This window comes from Telmatherina bonti, assembly GCF_933228915.1.
Source record: "Telmatherina bonti genome assembly, chromosome: 9".
NCBI lineage: Eukaryota > Metazoa > Chordata > Actinopteri > Atheriniformes > Telmatherinidae > Telmatherina > Telmatherina bonti.
Window position 1 is genome coordinate 8842413 of NC_136627.1, and position 21156 is coordinate 8863568.

At 42.1% G+C, this 21156-nt stretch overlaps 1 protein-coding gene across 3 annotated transcripts in view; it reads right to left on the reverse strand.

Moving 5' to 3' along the window:
- Positions 1–11594: 11594 nt before the first annotated feature.
- LOC306760474 (unconventional myosin-Ic-like) overlaps positions 11595–21156 on the reverse strand; it is a 54359-nt gene continuing 44797 nt past the window's right edge. For all 3 annotated transcript variants that reach the window (XM_079246329.1, XM_079246331.1, XM_079246330.1), the window contains 16 exons: positions 21048–21128; positions 20541–20646; positions 19802–19919; positions 18794–18907; positions 18625–18701; positions 18470–18538; positions 18312–18396; positions 18070–18229; positions 17905–17988; positions 17730–17823; positions 16759–16814; positions 16551–16686; positions 16401–16471; positions 16221–16318; positions 16035–16134; positions 11595–13388 (listed from right to left, as the gene is read on the reverse strand). In XM_079246329.1, coding sequence (XP_079102455.1) covers positions 13362–13388; positions 16035–16134; positions 16221–16318; positions 16401–16471; positions 16551–16686; positions 16759–16814; positions 17730–17823; positions 17905–17988; positions 18070–18229; positions 18312–18396; positions 18470–18538; positions 18625–18701; positions 18794–18907; positions 19802–19919; positions 20541–20646; positions 21048–21128 — 1476 coding nt within the window. In that variant the 3' untranslated portion in view covers positions 11595–13361. The remainder of the gene's footprint in view (positions 13389–16034; positions 16135–16220; positions 16319–16400; positions 16472–16550; positions 16687–16758; positions 16815–17729; positions 17824–17904; positions 17989–18069; positions 18230–18311; positions 18397–18469; positions 18539–18624; positions 18702–18793; positions 18908–19801; positions 19920–20540; positions 20647–21047; positions 21129–21156) is intronic.

A 21156-nucleotide genomic window follows, 5' to 3' on the forward strand; every position in this document is an offset into this window, starting at 1 on the left:
AGCTGCCAGTACTCTGCATCTCACAACTACTACTAACGTTACAGTGAGCAGCAGAATAACATAAGAGCAGAGTAGACCTTAGCAGCAGCTCTGCTAACTTGTACTACGTCCCAACATTGTCTGTGAATTATTTAAAAGAAGACTGCTGGTAATATCCAATTGGAAACAGTCCGTGATATGAAAGCATGTGCGTGTGATTAAAGGTGTCATAACCTGGTCTTTGCAAATAACTGTTTAAAAACTTATGAAACCAAAAAAATTTTAAAAAGCGCTTTTCTGACCCTTTAATCATAACAAAACTTTTCTCTCGAGAATTCATGCGAGATTTTTATAAACCTAGATATCGATTAAAATAATGTTAATGAGGTGCTCGCTGATTGATCGCAGGAAGTCCAGAGTCAGAAGGGGGGGCGAGGCCAGTAGTCTCGATGCTAAAAACATTAGCGGCTAGTGATGACAAGCTAACCTGATAAGCAGCAGCTTTTTGAATTCAGCATTCATTTTCGAACTGGACTCTGAGGCTGAGAGAGAAGATACCGAGATGGTGGAAGGAGCACGTTTACAACACACTGTTTCTGAATGGTAAAGTCTTCATTTTTAATATCTGCTCACCTTGCCTGTTCAGATATAGCATGTTGACAATGAGGCATGTCCTTCATGTTAATATGTTTCAATTTTATTCTATGTTGGACCGTTTTTTAAACAATAAATGTACTTTTTTTAAAAATCCGAAGTTACAGTAAAAAATTAGACGGATGTTGACTGAACCGGTCGGTGCGTTCAGTGTCCAGCTGCCGGCCGGTCTGCACCCAGATAAGCACACACACATTTTAACCAGACGGAATTTCACGGAGCTGTGCTTTTTATTGAGGTTTTATTTACCGTCAAGTGGTTTTCTAAATTAATCAGCTTATTTAGATTTCCCGTTTTAGCCAGGAGTGTTAAAAATGTCGTTATATCCGCATGACAGATCTCTGGTTGATGCAACCACTGATGAGGGCTGCTGTGTAACTGTACAGATGAATAACATGAAGTCAAATATCTTGTATCATTGATCAGGCTTCCTGCTGACAAATGTCTCGTGACTCGTGTTTTACTAATGTAAAACACGAGTCACGAGTAAGTGATGCTGTAATGTAAAACATTAGTTTTACATTACAGCACTTACCATCTAATATGTTGGTCTAATTGTTTCTGTTAAGCTACATATGCCAACAGAAATAGACAGCAAGATATTATTACTGTGCTTAGAAAATAAAATTTCTCTTTTGAATTCCTTAGGTGCTCAGAAGGATAAAGCAGGTGCAAAGTTCTCCGTCTGACCCAACATCCTGGCGTGGAACCAGTCTGCTTCAATGCTTTTTCATTACAAAATGCAGGAAACATTTATAAGCAGGATTATGTACAATTTACCTGTTGGAGGGAATGAGAGGCAAGTTTCTCTTCAATGCCCAAAAATTCAGAAATAAAGCTAATCAAATGGCAAATGACTGTTAAAGGTGATTATATATGTTCTTGCCATTTCATATTACATATAACAAAGAGTAACTTTGCTGGAGTCACTTAGGACAATAGCAAATGAATTAAAGTAAATACACAAATTTACCATATTTATGCATCTGACTTCTGAAAGTAAAATGTAAAGCTGAAGTTAAAAAAAAATACAGCTCTTTAAAACACAATATCTTTATTAGTGTACAGAAATAAAATCAATGCTCATTTTTAATGTAATAAAATAAAAATGATCATTTTTACTCTTAGTTATTGATTCTGTTAACACAATAGCCGAGTTTTCTGGGTTTTATGTGGACTCTCGTGGTTCTGGAGCCGGATGAGCAAGCCTCCACACTGTCTTCATCATCATCTTTCTCCAGACTGAGTTGAGATCTCACCTTCACTGCTGTCGTCTGGGTTCCTTTTCTGCACAGAACCAGATACTGACATCAGAAAAGCAATAAAAGTGCCTCTTAGCTTCCATTAAGAATGTATATGTGTTTGATTTATTATCATTTTCTGTATGTAAAATTAAACAAATGACAAACCTGTATTTCTGAAGAGAGTGTGAAAAGTCCTTGATGACAGCTGTGTTCCAGTTGTTGCCGGCATTGTAGGGTCAGTCTGCTCCAACATCAACTTTTAGACATCAGTAGACCACTGGTGCTGTGCATGGCGTGAGATGTGCTGGACTAAAATCTGCAAATACAAGTTTGAAAAACATCAGATCATCACATAAATAGATTGTAGGTGTAAATAGCTGCAGTTTAAGAGTAATTAAATATTGTAATACAAATAGATCAAATCAAACTTCATAAAGCACTTTCATGCCAAAGGCAACACAAAGTGCTTTGCATACTTTTTTTTTTTTTTAAAGCTGATTAAACAAAACAGAGTTTCACACACCAGAATATTAACGTAGAATATTAAAAACACACTCATTTTATTTCATACAGTTATTCACAGACACAATTTTCCCTAACCTCTGTGTCTTCACTGCAAGTAGATAAAAATAAAACATCTTTCAGATCCATCCATACCAGGAGCCAGACCTCCATATCCACAGAGGCTGCAGCTGCAGATATTAATCCTGCACAGCTTCCGTTTTACAAATATGACGTGAAGATGTCAGAAATAAAAAGTTTGCATTCTGGTTTGGTGAGTAAATCTGATGATGGAAATAAGAAGGCAGTCGAACATCACTTAAAAAAAAAGAAAAAAGTAATACATATCCTCCCTGCCAATATCCAATAGGTGTCAATATCAGACTACATGATGGTCACCTTGTTAAATTATCTTTATGATTATTACAACTGCCATGTCATGGTGGGGAGAGCAAAGCTACATCCATCATGAATACCGTACTTACAGTGTAGTAGCAGGCGTGAAAAATAATTCCATTTCTTTTCCATTCTAGATTGCGCCGTCTGTTGGCAGAAAATTGTAGTAGCTCTTACTTGCTATCTTGATTTTTCTTAAAGTACAAAGTCTTCTCACATAAATATTACCTCAAATTAGGTATGTTTTTCTGAGGATTTCATGCCGGTTCAGAGGGTGTGTTGCAAGGAAGATTTTTCTGCATATTTTTGCTCTTTCAAGGTTTGTTATGATGCGTCTTCATGGCAACGAAAGACTTGTTTATAATGGGGATCAACAGATTAACCTCTCCCAAATCAGGATTATTAGCGAAACAACACATCAAATCCCGATGGAGTTGAAAAGAAAGAGAAGAGGATGCAGAGCGAGAGCCAGAGAACGAAGAAAGCTATGGAGATTTAAACCATTTCTCCCGACCGTCGTCATGGGTAATGTGTGATCGCCAGCTAACAAAACGGATGAGCTCGAGAAGCTAACAAGGTCTTAGAAAGAATACAGAGAGTGCAGTATTATGTGCTTCACCGAGACATGGCTGCATGAACACATCCCTGACTGTAATGTGTCTGTACCAGGCTTTAAAACGGTCAGTGCAGACTGCAGTAGACAACACAGTGGAAAGCTAAAGGGTGGTGGAATTGCAGTGCTGGTTAACCAGCGTTGGTGTCATCCTGGACATGTTACTGTCAAGGAGAAGATATGCACAAGGGACATTGAACTGTTAGCTGTGAGCTTTCGTCCATATTATTTACCCAGAGAGTTTACCTGTGTTATTCTGGTAGCAGTTTACATAATACCTGTTACCGCACCAGACACAGCCAGTGACGTCATCAGCTCCGTTGTTGCTCGGCCACAAACACAGCATCCAAACTCATTCATGGCGATCTCCGGAGACTTCAACAACGTTTCCCTCTCTGCAACTCTACCAACATTCCAGCAGTTTGTCAGCTGCTCCACCAGAGAAAATAAGACGTTCGACTTATTTTATGCAAATATCAATAATGGATACAGTTCTTTTGCCCTGCCTCCTTTAGGAAGATCTGGCCATAATCTGGTTCTTCTCACCTCCACCAACAAGCTCATTGTTCAGCAGCAACCAGTCATCACAAAGACTATCAAAATCTGGTCTGCTGAAGCTGAAGATACTCTTAGAGGAGGCTTTGAGGCTACAGACTGGAACGTCCTCTGTGAACCTCATGGAGACAACATTAACACCATGACTGAGTGTGTGACAGATTACATAAACTTCTGTGTGGACAGCATCGTCCCAACAAAAACAGTGAGGTGCTTCCCCAATAACAAACCCTGGATCACCAGTGACCTGAAAAACCTGCTGAACATCAAAAAGAAACCCTTCAGGGATGGAGACAGGGAGTCATTGAGGGCAACACAAAAACAACTTAAAACACAAACTAAGAAGTGCAAGAAGGACTATAGGAAGACGTTAGAAAGTCAGCTCCAGCAGAATAACGTGAGGGATGTGTGGTCTGGAATGAAGAAGATCACCGGCTTCAAGTTAAAGGGGACCAGCCTGATGGAGGTCTGGACAGAGCTAATGAGCTGAACATGTTCAACAGGTTCAGTTCACTCCCTACCTCCAGCCCAACAGACCACACACCCTCCATAAACCCACTGCTTTCCTGTCATGCCTCCAATCTTTCACCCTGCAGCTCAGTCATGGACCAGAACACAGCTTCATCTTCCTCCACATCAGGACATCCTGAGACCTCCACCTTGTTTGTATCCTGCAATCAGGTTATGAAGCAACTTGAGAAACTGAACCAGAACAAAGCTGCAGGTCCAGATGGTGTCAGTCCCAGAGTTCTCAAGACCTGCTCAAGACAACTATGTCCGATTCTCCAGCACCTTTTCAACACCAGTCTGAGACAAAATATAGTCCCAGTGCTGTGGAAAACCTCCTGCCTTGTTCCAGTGCCTAAAAAAAGACTCTTACCGGCTCACCTCAACAAGCAAGTAAACACCTTTCAGGACTCATTACAGTTTGCATATCGTAATGGACTTGGGGTTGAAGATGCCATCATATACCTGCTCCAGAGAGCACACTCTCATCTGGACCATTCAGGCAGCACTCTGAGGGTCATGTTCTTTGATTTCTCGAGTGCTTTCAATACCATTCAGCCTGCTTTGTTGTGTGAGAAGCTCCATAAATTCCGGGTGGATCCCTCCACAACCACCTGGATCTATGACTACTTCACAAACAGACCACAGTTTGTGAGGCTGAAAGGTTGTGTGTCTGAGATGGAGGTCAGCAGCACTGGTGCACCACAAGGAACTGTACTCTCACCATTCCTCTTCACACTGTACACCTCAGACTTCCAGCACAACTCTGAGTCCCGTCATCTGCAGAAATATTCTGATGACTCTGTAGTTGTGGGGTGTATCAGGGATGGACAAGAAGCAGAGAACAGAGAACTGGTCAGTCAGTTTGTTAAATGGTGCGGTGACAATCATCTCATAATAAATAGCAGCAAAACAAAAGAGATGATTGTTGACTTCAGGGGGAACAAGAGCACCGTCTCCATCCTGGGAGAGGAGGTGGAGGTGGTGGAGGAATACAAGTATCTTGGAGTTCAGATGGACAACAAACTAGACTGGAAATGCAACACTGACTACATCTGCAAGAAAGGTCAGAGCAGACTGTACTTCATAAGGAAGCTTAGATCGTTTAACGTCTGCACCAAGATGTTACATATCTTCTATAAGTCTGTTGTGGAGAGTGCAGTCAGCTTTGCAGCCATCTGCTGGGGTAGTAGCATCAGAACCAGAGACTTGAAAAGAAACAACAAACTGATCAAGAAAGCTGGTTCTGTGCATGGAGTAACTCTGGAGCCGCTGGAGCTGATTGTCCAAATAAGAATGCTGCACAAGCTGATGAAGATGATGGAGGATTCTTCACACCCTCTCCACAATACAGTGATGAAACAACAAGTGTGTACAGTGAGAGGCTTCTTCAGGTCCGATGTAAGACTGAAAGATACAGAAGATCATTCCTGCCATCAGCCTCCGGAACAAGACCTCCTCAAATTAATTATCTACTACAATGTTGAATTCCCCTTTGGGGATTAATAAAGTATTTTTCATTTCATTTCATTTCCCAGGCCAGCCAAGAGATTTAATGTCTCCAGTGTGTCCTGGGTCTTTCCCAGGGGTTTCCTCCTGCAGGGATGTGCCTTCTGTCTCAGCTCCTTCTTCACCACGACAAGCCAAGGTCGAGTCTGCATTACTGCATGCGCCACACTGGTCCTCCTGTCAATTTCACGCTCCATCCTTCCCTCACTTGTGAACAAGACGCCGAGATATTTGAACCTTCACCTGGGGCAATAACTCATTCCTGACTGTCATGATGTATTTGTTTTGAAGTGCCACCTGGTGGTTGTTTATGGTGAAAGTCTCCAAGCTCTTATTTTTGAAAGGAAGTTGAAGAGTTTTCAAACAGGAAGTAACTCATGTTAATTCAGGGAGCATGCCGTTTAGCCGTGTTGATGCTTTGCAGAACGTTTTCGTCCCGAAGAAGCATTGCTTGTGAGTATAAACCAGGGAATTAGTCTCACAAGCCTTTTTAGTTTAACTTTTATTAGCATTTTTATTCGATTTATTGTGTATTTTTTAGGTTAATATACAATGTCAGGCTGTTTAATATCTTAAGCTGAGGTGTAATTGCTGCCTTTACTGCAGAACAAAGATGGCAGCAAGCTTGTTTATATGCTTAATATGGCCATAACCTTTTGTTAAATATATACTGGTGTGCGGAAAGTCTTGTAACACGCATTTGTTTGTTTTCAATTTTACAACTAAATGTTCATTGGACAGAAGACACAGTAAAGCCTTGAAACCTCTCTACGTCTGATGATCATTGAAGCTGTTAGCTGTCTGTCAAGTTGAGCAATAGGGCGTAAAATAAGGACAGGACACTGACCCTAGAGGACACTCCACCATTTTTTGGCTGAGGACCATGGTCTCGGATTTAGAGCACTGCCTCCACGTCCCAAGTTGTCGGGTGATGGACCAGAGTCTCCTCAAATCTGCCTGGGAATCATTCTCCATGGCCTTGCCAACCTCTTCCCATGCCCAAGTTTTTGCCTTGGCGACAGTCGAAGCCGCATCTCACTGAGATGCCAGTATCCAACAGCTGCCTCCAGAGTCCCACAGGCCAAAAATGCCTGATAGAACTCCTTCAGCTTGGCGGAATTCCTTACTGAAGGCACCAATGACATTACGGCCACAGCTCCAGCTGGCCGCTCAACAATATAGGCACAGAACATAGTCCTCGCATAGTCCTCACCTCGCATTTTAACAAACTCGTCCTAAGGCTTTTATCCCACTGAGCCAAAAATTGGTGAGGATGTTCAGGAGGCATATGTGAAAAAATGTTGTGTTACTTTTTCTAATAGGAGACTTAGTTTATGAGGGGCGGTGCCTCAAAGTTTGACTTCTTGCCATGAAAAATTAAACTGATAGAACTCCCACATAAAGCAACATTTCTGCACCAAATTTGCTAGATATCATGGCAGTCCTCTCCTACACAGTTCTATATGTCAATATTTTGATTATGAAATAGCCACGCCCCCTGGAGGCCAAAAGTGCCCATAACTCTGGCTTGGTGCAGTTTTGGAGGGGCGTGGCCTCAAAGTTGATGTGATGCAGTGAAAAGGAAAATTGACATAACTCCCACAAAAAACAACATACCTTCAGCAATTTGCTAGATATGATGCCAGTGGTTTCCTTCACGTGTGCATGTCAATAATTGGATTATGAGCTAGTCCCGCCCCCTGGTGATAGGAAGAGACCCTTTTTGAGGCCTAAATGGCCTGATGTTCAGTCTGGCTGCATCTTAGGTTGAGAGAACATGGGAAGGATGTTACCAGGGGAAGCGGCGCCGTAGGTGCAAGGGCCTTTGTCGCCGCTTGCGACTTTAATTGTGTGTTGTTTCTTTGATTCTTTTTCTGGTTTGGACATATTTCCATCGTAACCTGAAGGTTTGATGAGAAAAATCCACCCTCAAAGTGCAAGTTTGAGGAGCTGAAATTGAAGCTCCACGCCATACTTGTGCTCAGTCCACCATCTTCCAGTAGGACCCCTGTGCAGACGAAATATTCCAGTCCACCACACGTCTTCAGAGGTGTGATATTATTGGACAACTAGATTGCACCATTGTATTGTGTTCAAGTAGTCAAGTTAACATAACAGGCCAACTTGAAACATGTTCAGTATTTAGCGACACAATCAAAGTTCATCATGCAAATTTGTTATTATAAAAAATGTATTAAACAGACTGAAGTCCATAAAAGAACATACAGAAGACAGAGAAGGCACATACACATAATATTATGAAATCATCAAGATCATCTAACATGTATACTTTTCAACCAGTGCATCCTCAGTCTGGATAAGTACTGGGAGCAGCTAACAGAAGGACTTGAGAGAGCTAAAATGGTGCTGTTTGAAGATTTATCCAGACGTTGCATAAATTTAAACATCAACTTTCTTAAAAGTGCTTAGAGTGTGCTCACTCCTGCAGTGACAAACATCTGACTTGCACTGCCACCTCTGTTAACTTTTAAGATTATTGTCATTGCATCGTTATGTGCAACTTGTAACTTTTGCTTAAATGTAAAGTATTTTATTAAGATAAATATGATTCTTTATTTCATTTCAGAACATACACGTACATGTGTATATATACATAACATGTATACAAAAGAATGTGTCTGTAAATATGATTTTTACCTGTTTTGCTGCTGTGCTGAGTGTAAGAAGTAAACCACTGGACTTTTAACAGTGGTACAAATAAGCTACAACTTTGGATGAGCCGGTCTTTTGGTAATTTCTTTTTCTGCTGCTTGGTCTTTAAATTCAGCCTTATCTGTATTTTTATTTCAGGTTACTCGGAAGATATGCAGTAGCGGTTGGTGATTACAGAGGGAGTTCCTTGTAAATGAAGTCTGGACAAGCAGGACCTTGAGTCCCATCTCATAATAGAGGAACCAGAGGAAGTATGACCAGCCAGGATGGAGAGCAGTTGATGATGGTCAGGTGGACAATATCTCCAGTTTACCAAGGATGATAGCTACTGTGAAGATGATGATAAAGACTCTTAGCATTGGTGATAACCAGCTTACCTTCATCAAAGCCAAACTAAAGGCAACATAGAGGTAGAACCTCTGATCAACAATCCTGCTGAACAGTTTAGGTCATAACCTGATTAAGAGGCCCAGAACTAACCCGTAAACCAGACCCAAAGACTTAATTTACAACCTAATAGTGACAAAAAGGCTTCAGGCTCTTCACAGAAGAAACAATTGTCAGATTTTGGAGGTGAAATGGAAGATGGTGATTGGAATGACAGCAGGGCACATGGGTCAGGTGTGAAAAGTGATGTGGAGTGTAACAGTGCCATAAAATCACTCGGCTCTGATTGTAGTGAAGAGATTCAATCCCAACGGTATCATCAGAAACACTTAATTAAAAGGTTTTACAGCTGTTTGACCAGAAAGAAATGTTTCAAAACTTTCCACCCTGTTACTTTGCAGAAAAGAGTCCACTCTGGGAAAAAAAAAGGGCAAGTGTGCGATCTGTGGTAAAACCTGTCTTCATGAAATGAATCTTAAAATACACATGAGAATCCACACAGGGGACAAACCATTCAGCTGTGATGAATGTGGACAAAGATTTAGTCAAAAGACAAGCTTAAACCAACACATGAGAATCCACACAGGGGACAAACCATTCAGCTGTGATGAATGTGGAAAAAGATTTAGTCAAAAAGGCAAGCTTAAACCAACACATGAGAATCCACACAGGGGACAAACCATTCAGCTGTGATACATGTGGACAAAGATTTAGTCATCAGACTATCTTATACAAAAACGAGAATTTACACAGGAGTGAGACCATTTCCCTGTGAGGTTTGTGGCAAATTATTTAGGTGGCGTTATGTATTAGAAAGACACATGCACGTCCACTCAAAATAGAAGCTGCACAATGCAGGATTTTAGTCCAAATATAGTCCAAATATGTAAACAATATGTGTTTTTGTATCATAGTTATGTGCTGTTTAGAAGTCAGACTCAAACTATCACTATCTCCTAATTGAACCCTACGACGTTCCATTCAGGCTTTATTGATCCATACTCATTCAAGACAAACTTGAATAAGCATTTATCATCACGCTTTGTCTGTTGAAATGAATCTCCAGGAATGTGTTAATCTCACTTTTATTTCTTAAATCTTAACTGTTCTCTTTGTTCTCATACACATATGTTCATTTTATAATTGCTTTTATAATTTTATTATGAAATTTGTTACCTAAATTTTAAATAATCTGTTTTTTTATATGCAAGTTTTGATTAAAATATGAAGTTTTATATTCATTTTAGAAACAAAGCATGCTGATATTTTAGTGGTTGAATTGTTCTCCAGCTAAGGTTGCCATGGTAACACACCAGGGCTGAATTTAACCACATTTTCATTTGTTTGTAAACCATCTGTTTTCTGTACAATGGTGTAAATGTGTATATATAAATATATATATATATATATATATATATATATATATATATATATATATATATATATATACACACATATATATGTATATACATATGTGTGTGCGCGCGACTTGGAGTTACATTGTGTTGTTTGGGTGTTGCCTTTATTGTTTGGGTGTTGCCTTTATTTTTTTGAGCAGTGATTTTATGCTTATAGTACTGAACAGATCCAGTGACGTAAAGACTACATCTTGCTTCACCCTTCACCCACTAGCGATAACTCTTAAAGGGCAAAGCCTTTATGAAATAGAGGATTGGTTACGTACAGTAACTCCAGATTATATGAGAATGTGCAGGGATGGGCAAACGTCTTGACTCGTGGGCCACAAAGGGTTCTAAAATGTTACAGAAGGGCCTGACCAGGAGCAGATGATGGAGTGTTTTGATAATCCACCTCATAAGAGGAAAAAATAAAATGGGATATGTATAAAATGTATTCTTTAATTTCAATTAAAAATTTTAAAGAAAAATTAAACATTTTTGCGACAACCCCTCTCAATACCAACTTGCATTGCTCTTAACACCAGTCTGCAGTTTATCCATATTTGTATTTATCTGATTCAGTGTATTCGTAAATTTATGCCAGATGATAATCTGAACCAAAGAAATCCATTTCTCTTGGTTTATGTTGTTTTGGGACTTCCATCTTTCCCTGCTGCATTTCTTTCACATCATATTTAATAAGAGTCTTTCTGAGGGATCTGTCATATTCTGATTATTTCCAGTATATCTCCCTAATAACAGGTTTCATAAAATCTGATTAAAAAAATTACCAAAAAGAAACTACATAAAAAACAGAAGCTGTGTGTGTGTGTAGCCTATAAACAGCACTGCTTCAAGGAATCCAGAGCAGCAGCAGGTGAAGACTTATCACTAAACTATTTAGAGCCCATCATTCAACTGAAAGTTTATTTATATGTGGAAAACATGAAAGGTGGCTGGAAATCCTCCCAGGAGAGAATGTCCCATCGAATCCAGCCTTAGAGAAGCCATTACATGTGCGACTCTTCAGGCCCAGTTAGTGAGTTAAATGTTTACGTTTATATCAGTGCAGATAGAAACAGACTGAAGAAAAAGCCTCTCTCATTTTGCCGTTGCACAGCTGCATCTGAACAAACCACAAGACTTCTGAAACAAAAACAAACACACAAGTTTGTATTAACAGTCTCAATTTATTCCTCAATATCTAAAGGATCATAGTTTTAGTGTGTTGGGATAATTCTACATTGATTCGGTTCGTACAGTGAGTCAGGACTGAAAACAGGAGTGTGTCTGTAGAACAATAAACTTGGCTTGTTTGTACAGGAGGAAGACTCTTCTCTGACAGATGAAGAGCTGTTTCTCAGATCTTACATCACTGCCCCACAAAGGCACATCAACATGTTTGCATGGAACACTAAAAGCTTTTTCTACCCCCTTCTCACATTGTCACGCCTCACCTGACTTAAATTGCTCGGTTACATCACAAACTGTACAAATACGTCTCCCCGGAAAACAAACAGTCAGCAATTATTTCATATTAAATCATAAAACACAGAATCACAATAAATCAACAGGGTCTTTGGTTGGTGTGTCCTGCCTCACCACGTCGTTGCATGGAGGAAGAGGGAGGGAGGCAGGAAAACGTTGCAGCTGTTTACGGCTTTTCTCCACCAGTCTTTGGTCTCACCGGCAGGTTTAAGAAGTCGGAGTTTTACAGGTCGGCTGGCTTTACTGGTGGGACGTCAGCGGAGAGCATGCCAATATTTTGAATGAATCTTATCTTGTTTACCTGACAGAGCTGTTCCAGATGAAGCCAAGCTTCACTGGTTTGGCATCATCATAATTTAATCTTGGCAAAAATACTACTCATTTCTAAAAGAAACATCTGTCCAACAGCGTCCTTTCCTTTTAGCTGGCATCACGAAAAACTGCAGACAAGTTTATGATGATCTGAATCCAGTCCCAAAACTGGAATCTTTCTAGATTAAAAAATAACTATACTAAACTATTTTATATTGGTCAAAGTGCAGTCAGATTCAGGAGCCATGGCTCTTTGGGAAAAACACTACAGGCGCTGATGGAGGTGGGAGGTGCTGACGGGAGTGCTGATGTACGCACAGCTGCCGCCGATTCTGGTTCCTATTTACACTTTTCTTGACTCACTCTGCTGTTGAGCGTCATAGTTTTTTTTCTGCTGCTGTTATGAATAAATTAAAGCAAAAAGCATTTGCTTAAAAGTAAATAAGACTACTGATGCATCTTTCTTTTCACCTTTTTAAAACGTTGCTTCACCCACATCTCACATGCTTAAAATTCCTTGCTCTCTTCAAACAGCACATTTATGAGTCATGCAACATCTTGTTCATACAGATGTTGCATCACCGACTGATGGAAAAGTCCTCGCCCTCTCAGCAGCTTCCACACCTTCTCGCTTCAACAACAAGCCATCTGTCCTGTTAGAGAAGTAGTGTACAAAGAACAATCAAGTCCATTAGTCAGGCAGAAAAAGTCAACGGGAGAAAAAAAAGGAGAAGTGACAGAAACAGCTCACGCTGGCTTTCAACAACACCCTCATTGTTGTCTCTGATTCCAAATTACCCCTCTCTTTTTCTTGTTCCCAGATAAAGCACACTAAGCAGACATGGCGCCGGAAAAATGCACCACAGATATTTGTTATTCCTTGGACTCGTATATAAAATCAGAATATTCAAACAGCAACAGTATTAATCCCAAAAATATAACATATAAACATAAATATATCAATTAGATTTGCTGGATTTTTTTCCTTTGTTTTTGTTTCCTTTTTTTTGCATGTTTATTTTAAATTGGAAGCACAAGCCACCCATGTAAAGACAGCTGGCATCTGATTGGCTTAGGCAGAGCGTGGCCTGTGGTCATCTGATTGGAGGATGTTGGCGATCCGTGGTTCCTGGTGCGTTTTCATCATCTGGAGTTAAGTCTGGGAGCCGTCTGGAAGAAAATTGAGTCATAGATCATGAAACCAGCCAGGTTGTGGCCTGGAATTCTTCATGTGTTTTAACTGCAGTACCTGCTGGTTGCCACAAGGGGGTGTTTTCTAAATACATCAAAGTAGTTTTCATTCATTCATTCATTCATTTTCCGAACCGCTTATTCCAATTCAGGGTTGCGGGGAAGCTGGAGCCTATCCCAGCCGGCTTTGGGCGACAGGCAGGGTACACCCTGGACAGCTCACCAGTCCATTGCAGGGCCACACAGAGAGACAAACAACCACACTCACAACTCACTCCTAGGGAGGATTTAGAGTGACCAATTAACCTATCATGCATGTCTTTGGATGGTGGGAGGAAGCTGGAGTACCCGGAGAGAACCCACGCATACACGGGGAGAACATGCAAACTCCACACAGAAAGGCCACTAACCAAACCAGCCAAGGATTGAACCAGCGACCTTCTTGCTGTGAGGCCACAGTGCTAACCACTGCGCCACCGTGCAGCCACCCAAAGTAGTTTTATTTTTCAAAATATTTAATCGACTATAAAACCACCAGTTACTATATCAGGAACACCTGTTCAATTGATTTTTAACACACACATCTAATCAGCCAATCGCATGGCAGCAGCTCAACACAAGGCCAGAATGTTTTGTTGATGTGGGAGGAGAATGGACAAACTGGTTGGAAATGATAGAAAGACAACATGAAGTCCTGCTTCTCTGAACACACAACACATCCAGCCGTGAAGCAGATGGTCTCCAGCAGCAGAAGACCACACCAGGTGCCTCTCCTGTCAGCTAAGAACAGGAAACTGAAGCTACAGTTCACACAAACTCACCAGAACTGGACAATAGAAGATGGAGAAACGTTACTGGTCTGATAAGTCTCTAGTTCAGCTCCACTGGTCAGAATTTGGTGGAATCGTGAAAACATGCTTTGTTTTAACGGTTTGTGCTGCTACAACTGTGTGATGCTAGCATGTTAATATTGAGCTAAATGTCTGAGGAATGCTTTCAACACCTTGTTTAATCTATGAAACCAAGTCTGATAGACTTCAGTTTGTTCATGTAAATGACAAGTCCTCCTCGCAAACTATAGTAAGTCATGGAGTTCCTCAAGGTTCTGTACTTGGACCAATACTCTTCACACTATATATGCTCCCTTTAGGCAAAATTATCAGACAACATGGAATAAACTTTCATTGTTATGCAGATGATACTTAGATATACTTATCCTTTAAACCAGATGAAACAAATCAGCCCGATAGGCTACAAAATTGTGTCATAGACATAAAGACTTGGATGTCTAGAAATTTTCTCCTCTTAAACTCAGATAAGACTGAAGTAATTCTCTTTGGATCTGTAAAACTCAAAGCTAAATTTTCCAGTTTTATAGTGAACATGGATGGCATTACTTTAGCTTCCAGTGCTACAGTGAGAAACCTTGGAGTAATATTTGACTCGGACCTGTCCTTTGGCCCACATATTAAGCAGGTTACTAAAACAGCCTTCTTTCATTTACGTAATATAGCCAAAATTTGGGACATTCTGTCTCAGAATGATGCAGATAAACTGGTTCACGCTTTTTTTACTTCAAGTCTAGATTGCTGTAACTCTCTATTACTGGGCTGTCCTAAATATGCCCTGAAAAGCCTTCAGCTGATCCAGAATTCTGCAGCCAGAGTCCTGACCAGAACCAGCAGGAGAGATCATATTTCTCCAGTTTTAGCCTCTCTTCATTGGCTGCCTGTTGAATCTAGAATAGAATTTAAAATCCTTCTCCTTACATATAAAGCCCTCCACAACCAGGCACCACTATATATCAAAGACCTTATAGTTCCTTATATACCAAGCAGAGTACTTCGTTCGCAGACTGCAGGCTTACTTGTGGTTCCTAGAGTCTCAAAGAGCCGAGCAGGAGGCAGAGCCTTTGGTTATCAGGCCCCTCTCTTATGGAATAAGCTCCCAGTTAGTGTTAGGGAAGCAGACACCCTCCCCACCTTTAAGACTAGGCTGAAGACTTATCTTTTTGATAAGTCCTATAGCTAGGGATGGTTAGCATCCCTTAGTTGTGCCGCTATAGGTTTAGACTGCTGAGGGACATTTCCTGATACACTGAGCTTCTTTCTTTTTCTCTTTCTCTCTCTCTTTTATCCCCCCTCCCCCCCCAATAACAGTGTTGCATCATTAACATGTATGTCTCCTGTCTCAGCAGGTCTCCCTGGCCGGGAGTAGCAGTTCCTGTTGTCTGTTGTCTTTCTGTCCTCTTCCCCCCACACAGCAGAGGCAGATGGCTGCCTGTCCTGAGCCGGGTTCTGCCGGAGGTTTCCTTCCTGTTAAAAGGGAGTTTTTTCCTTCCCACTGTTGCCAGTGTGCTTGCTCAGGATGGGAGATTGAGTTGGATCGTCCAACTTTTTTCTTTTTTTTTTCTCTCTGTCTGTTAAGCGTCTTGAGATGGCATTGCCGTGATTTGACGCTATACAAATAAAGTTGAATTTAATTGAACTGTTAATTAATTAAACAAATCATGAAAGTTTCAGGCAGTAAAACTGAGAAGTTAGGAAATAAAACCAGAAAATCAGAAAAATGAATCAGAAAGCATAAACTAACAATATAATGGATAAACAGAGAATGTAAACTCACCACAGACAGGTGTCCGTTTTTGGCCTTGGCCACAAGCAGTTCTGATCCGGGTGTGAAGTCTATGATCCCCTCTTTGCCCTGACCTGCTGTAAACTTTATGCTGCAGAGCGACACAGTGACAGGAAGGCGGTTAGAGCTGCTGCCTCTGAGCATCGCTGCACACTCAGTCGACGCTGCCTCTCTCACCTGCCCTGGTTGATGTTGATGCTGTTGATTTTATCAGCACAGATGGCAATCTTGGTCAAGGTCTCGATCACGTGGTCGCTCTGCAACACGACGTCACCCTGGGAGGAGACCACAGAGTGGTCAGCACCCTCACACACAATGAAACCACCGTGAAAACTACAGGAGCATCTTCAGCTTCACCTTTTGCTTGTTGTCTTCGCTGGGCACGTGCAGAACGAACAGACCGTCGCTGAGGGAGCTGACTGAAATTCCTGAGGAGAAAAGTTCAGTCAGAAACAGATAAATCTTCAGACTGGTGTCAGCTAACACAGGGAGAAAGTGAGTTTGGACCTTTTAGGGCTCCGTAGTCGATGCGCTGTTTGACTTTTCCCTCCTCTACAATGACGGCGCAGTTTGCGGTGAGCAGCAGCTGGCGGGACCGAGGCTTGTAGCCTTTCCTGTCGTACTTGGTGACTGGAACTGCGTACTGAGATCAGACAAAACACAGGTCAACACACACTTCTCACACACACTCTCACACACAATAATCTTCACTCACCTTCATCTTCTCGCTGCCCAGAGCCTGCAGCACTTTGGGGTTTATGTCCTCGCCATCTGACAAACAAAACCTCAGTCATCTTTAGTATTAAATGTGTAACTGCATGTAGAAGCTCATTCCTTTGAGTCCCAGCCAGCATGCAGACATTATGTCTTCAGGACAGACTCAGCTGTCAGAATATGAGGCTAAAATGATATCACATGAATGAATCAATAGATAGAGCAGCATTAAGGCCAACCGGAAAAAAAAAACAGGATTTATTTCTGATAGAACTTTGTAGAAATAACACACAGATCAACAGCCTTTTCTCATCTGCAGATTGTCCTCTCAGCTCTTGACTTTCAAGAGGAAAGTATTGGCATTTAAACAAACACACAACAGAAACTATTTACACGCTAAAACTTTTTCCTCCAGCTGTTTTTATTTTTTATCTAGAGCCATTTATGTTACTTATGCCACTATCCTCACAAAAAACCCACTCCTACTTAGCTGGTTTATTTACCACTGAGCATCAAAAACATCATCATGGCTTTATTCCTGTCATAAAGGAGCTTTTTTTTTTCTTTTTTTCAGACAGAACTTTTCTGCTCCCTTCGGATCTACGGCTTCTCCTGATTGGAGATTACTCTTCATTTCAGCTCTCTGAGTGGTGGGAAGTTAGACAGGAAGTGACTTTATCCTCATTTCTGGGTGAAAATATAGGTCTCTTAGCAACATTGTAGTGATAGTGATGTTTATAATTAAAATGTAATTCATAATCACGGGTTTACTATGTGGCTGAATCGTAGACATCCTGTTTGGGGCATGAAACTGCTGTCGATCATCTAAAAGGCAACCTATCCATCACAATTTAGCCCTCAGAGTAACACTACTGTTCCTGAGAAGCTGCTGAAAACATATGCAATGGTTCTCAGGGGGGGCTTATATTCAGCAGAGTTAGCAGTATGGCAAGAAGCATGGCGGAGTCTTACTGAGCCTGGTGCTGACGAACAGTTTGGACACGCTCTGTGGGTAGTTGTCCTTTTTATCCTTGAAGATCTCACTCGCGATCATCTTTTGCTCCATCTGTTCAGGCAAAAACCCACACCGTGAAGCAAAGGAAGGATCCTGCAGAAGGAACCAGAGTCTCGACGGGACGTTTCTCACCTGATGTTTCCACTCAGGACTGATCTTCTTGCAGTAGCTCCACACCATGTTCTGCATGCACATCTTACGCAGATGCTTCGACGCCTGCAGACACGGGTGCAGTTTTCATACCTCCAGCATCCCTACTGCGGTTTCAGGTAAAGAAAACGTAGAAAGCTGTCTCACCTCGATGAGAGCGGCCGGAGGAGTCGGCCAGCTCTTGTCCAGGACGTTCTTTGGCAGGTTTTTGCGCAGCTTCATGAGGAAGGAATAGCGCACGTAGTCCAGGAAATACTCGTTCTCTGGACAGCGCTCCTTGTGGCGGTAGATAAAGCCTTTAATGAACCTGAGTAAAGATTTTATGGGATTTTTTTTCAGCCAAATATGGACACACACGTCATTCAGCATTAGTTCTGTGTGATGCACACCTGCGGATGGTGTTGGCCGCTTGCCGCCGGCGCTGGGCCCTCCTCCTGGCCAGGATGCCCCTCCACCACGCCTGGATCACAACAGCTGCAGGGACAGCAGACATGTGTGTTTGAAGTCACACTTCCACACGGGACACACGTAAAGCGTGACTTCTTACCCGAGCTCCGGAGTTTTTGGTATTTGGACTTCTGGCTGTAGCCTTTCCATCCAGCCTGTAGTTTGGTGGCTGCGAGGTGACGACGAGAAAGAAACGGCTCAAGTCTGCAGCTGTACAACAGATAACGGGTGTGTCTTCACATCATTCAGTCTTACCAAGACCCTGCTTCCTGGTCTCCAGTGCGTCCTCCGTAGCAAACAGAGTCTTTGGGAAGCGGATGAAGATTTTGGATCTGGAAGTTCAGAAAGTAAAACCTCTAAGCGCTGAACACCAAGTGAAGAGGAAGGAAAGTCTTTTAGTGTGAGGCGTTCTTGCAATGCTGACCTTCCCAGTTTGTACTCTTCAGGTTTGTATCCCAGATGTTTCACCAGCGTGGACACTCCATCAGACAGCTTTCCTTCCCAGTTAGGCCACGTGTCCGGACACAGGGACTTGTACCTGAACACACACACAAGTGTTCATGTTTGGAAATTAATTTTAAGATACAGAGGCAACATCTGCACAGCATCTGTTGCATTATAACATCTTGACTGGGTCTCCCTCCCTTCTGTCTGAGATGATAAACCCACAATAAATTAGGTGTATTTTCATAACTACTTGTGCTGTAGGTGTAATCTAGGCAGATAAGTACAAAAGAGTTGAGTGTGAGTAAATTCACCTGGTACACAGTAGAAAATATAAATGTTTATCTCCTCCTAATTCATCTAGAAATGGGTGAAATGATGTCTGATTACCTTCTACTGTGCTACAGTAGAAGATAAAAAGTAAACCTGAGAGTTTCTATTGAGATGCAATAAAGGTGTAATACTGGTAAATATCTCAGGAAGCCATCAGTGGATGTTGCGTCGGGGATAGACCCCACAGTCCCCTTAGAAACACCACAAGGATCCACAAAGAAGTGAAACCCGATAGTTTATGATAGGAAACAATGAGGACCTTCGCGATTCATTTCAAAACAAAGCAGAGTTGTAGGAGGCACATCAGCTTTTGTCACAGCTGGAATCAAACCTTTCAGCACAAAACAGCAAAAGTAAGACATGATCTCTGATTGTGGCTGCGAGCTCCCAGAGTTTCTGTCCCACAGTGATGAGACAGCAGAGATTCTGCTTTTCTTTATGGAAAGTTAGAAGCAGACATTCCTTTCTGTGTGTTTTTGTTAAATACCCACATCAGAGCTTTATGTTTGAACTTTTGGATGTCAGTGCTTCATAGAGTTCAGCCGAGCTCGTGATTATGCTACGTGTTGGGATTGCTGATTCCTGATGTGTGCAAAGATCTTCTGTACATAAAATATCTGCAGACTGAAGCTGCTGTTTGTGACTGGATGATCACCTCTGCAGGAAGACCTCATAGCGCCGCCTGTAGGCAAAGCCGGCCCTCCTCACCCTCAGGTTCTCCATCAGACCCAGATACTTGACCTGGTGACGGATCAGCACGTCGTCAAATCGACCTGGGACAGACGGGGGAGGGGAGGGAGAGATCAGAGTCAAACCACAGTCAGAGAAATGGACGAAATGAACCAGTGAATGCTGAGTAGCCGCGGTAGGAGTGAGCGAGGACAGAGGAACAGTGTGCAAGCAACAAAAGGCAGAGTGTGGAGAGAAACAAAGGCCGGCCCAATATACTGACGACCACACGGAGAGTTATGCTGCGTCTCCTGATGCAGCACAAAACAAACTGCTTGGGTTGGAATGAAGGCGGTGTTTGTGGGGAACAAGCTGCTTCTCCAGCGTTTGTAAAAGCAGCTACAGCATCCACATGCCAGCATGGGATTTAATGCTCTGTTGTATTTAAGCAACACCAGCAGTCAGACTTTGTAAAAAACCTCACAAATTCATTTCATGTTTGTAAAAAGAAACATTTTAAAGCTGTGATGAGATTTAAACATGAAACTTCATGTTTCTACAGTCTAGTCTCTGCATTTACCCTCCAGTTAGACTATCTGCTGCTCTAAACAAAGAAAATCAAGCGATAAGTTCTGTTCGTGTTAAAGTGACAAACAGATGATCGTAATGTTACATCTTCAGCTTGACGGCTTGTGAACCCGAACCTGCAGGATTCAGCGTCTTACCGGCTTGTTTGGAGTCATTGGGCTTGATGCAGCGGACGTACGACGGCTCCTTGGACATGAGGATCTCCATGAGTTTCGCCAGGCTTGCTTTGAACTGGGTGGCCGCCTGGAGGGGCAGACAAACGGACAGAGAACGGAGGAGATGTTGTTGGAGACGGTCAGTATGAGCAGAGATGAAGAGGTGAGGGGCGAGTGGAAGCCCGCAGGGAGGAGGGGATGACCTAAGAAGAGCTACGTAAGCAGAGCGGCTGACGTGACCGAACACTGGGCCCAGTGTGAACCACTGGGACGCTAACTCGCCAGCCTGTGACAGGACCCGGCATCAGTGTGTGTCTGTGTGAGAAAACTGTGCAGGGCATTCCTCGGTGAGTGGGCAGCCGTAGAGAATCCCCATCTGACGGCCCACTCAGCACCACGGAGGGGAAACAACGCTGTTTGTTGTCCTGTGGGAAAAGACAGGGAGGCATTTTGAAGTATGGAAAACCTCACACACTGCTGGGATCTCACCGTTTCAGGACGTTTCTTGTCACTCAGCTCTTCTCGGTCAAAACTCTGCGTCAGGATTTTGTTCTCTGACATGCACATGACCTGCAGACACACACACAGAGAAAATGCT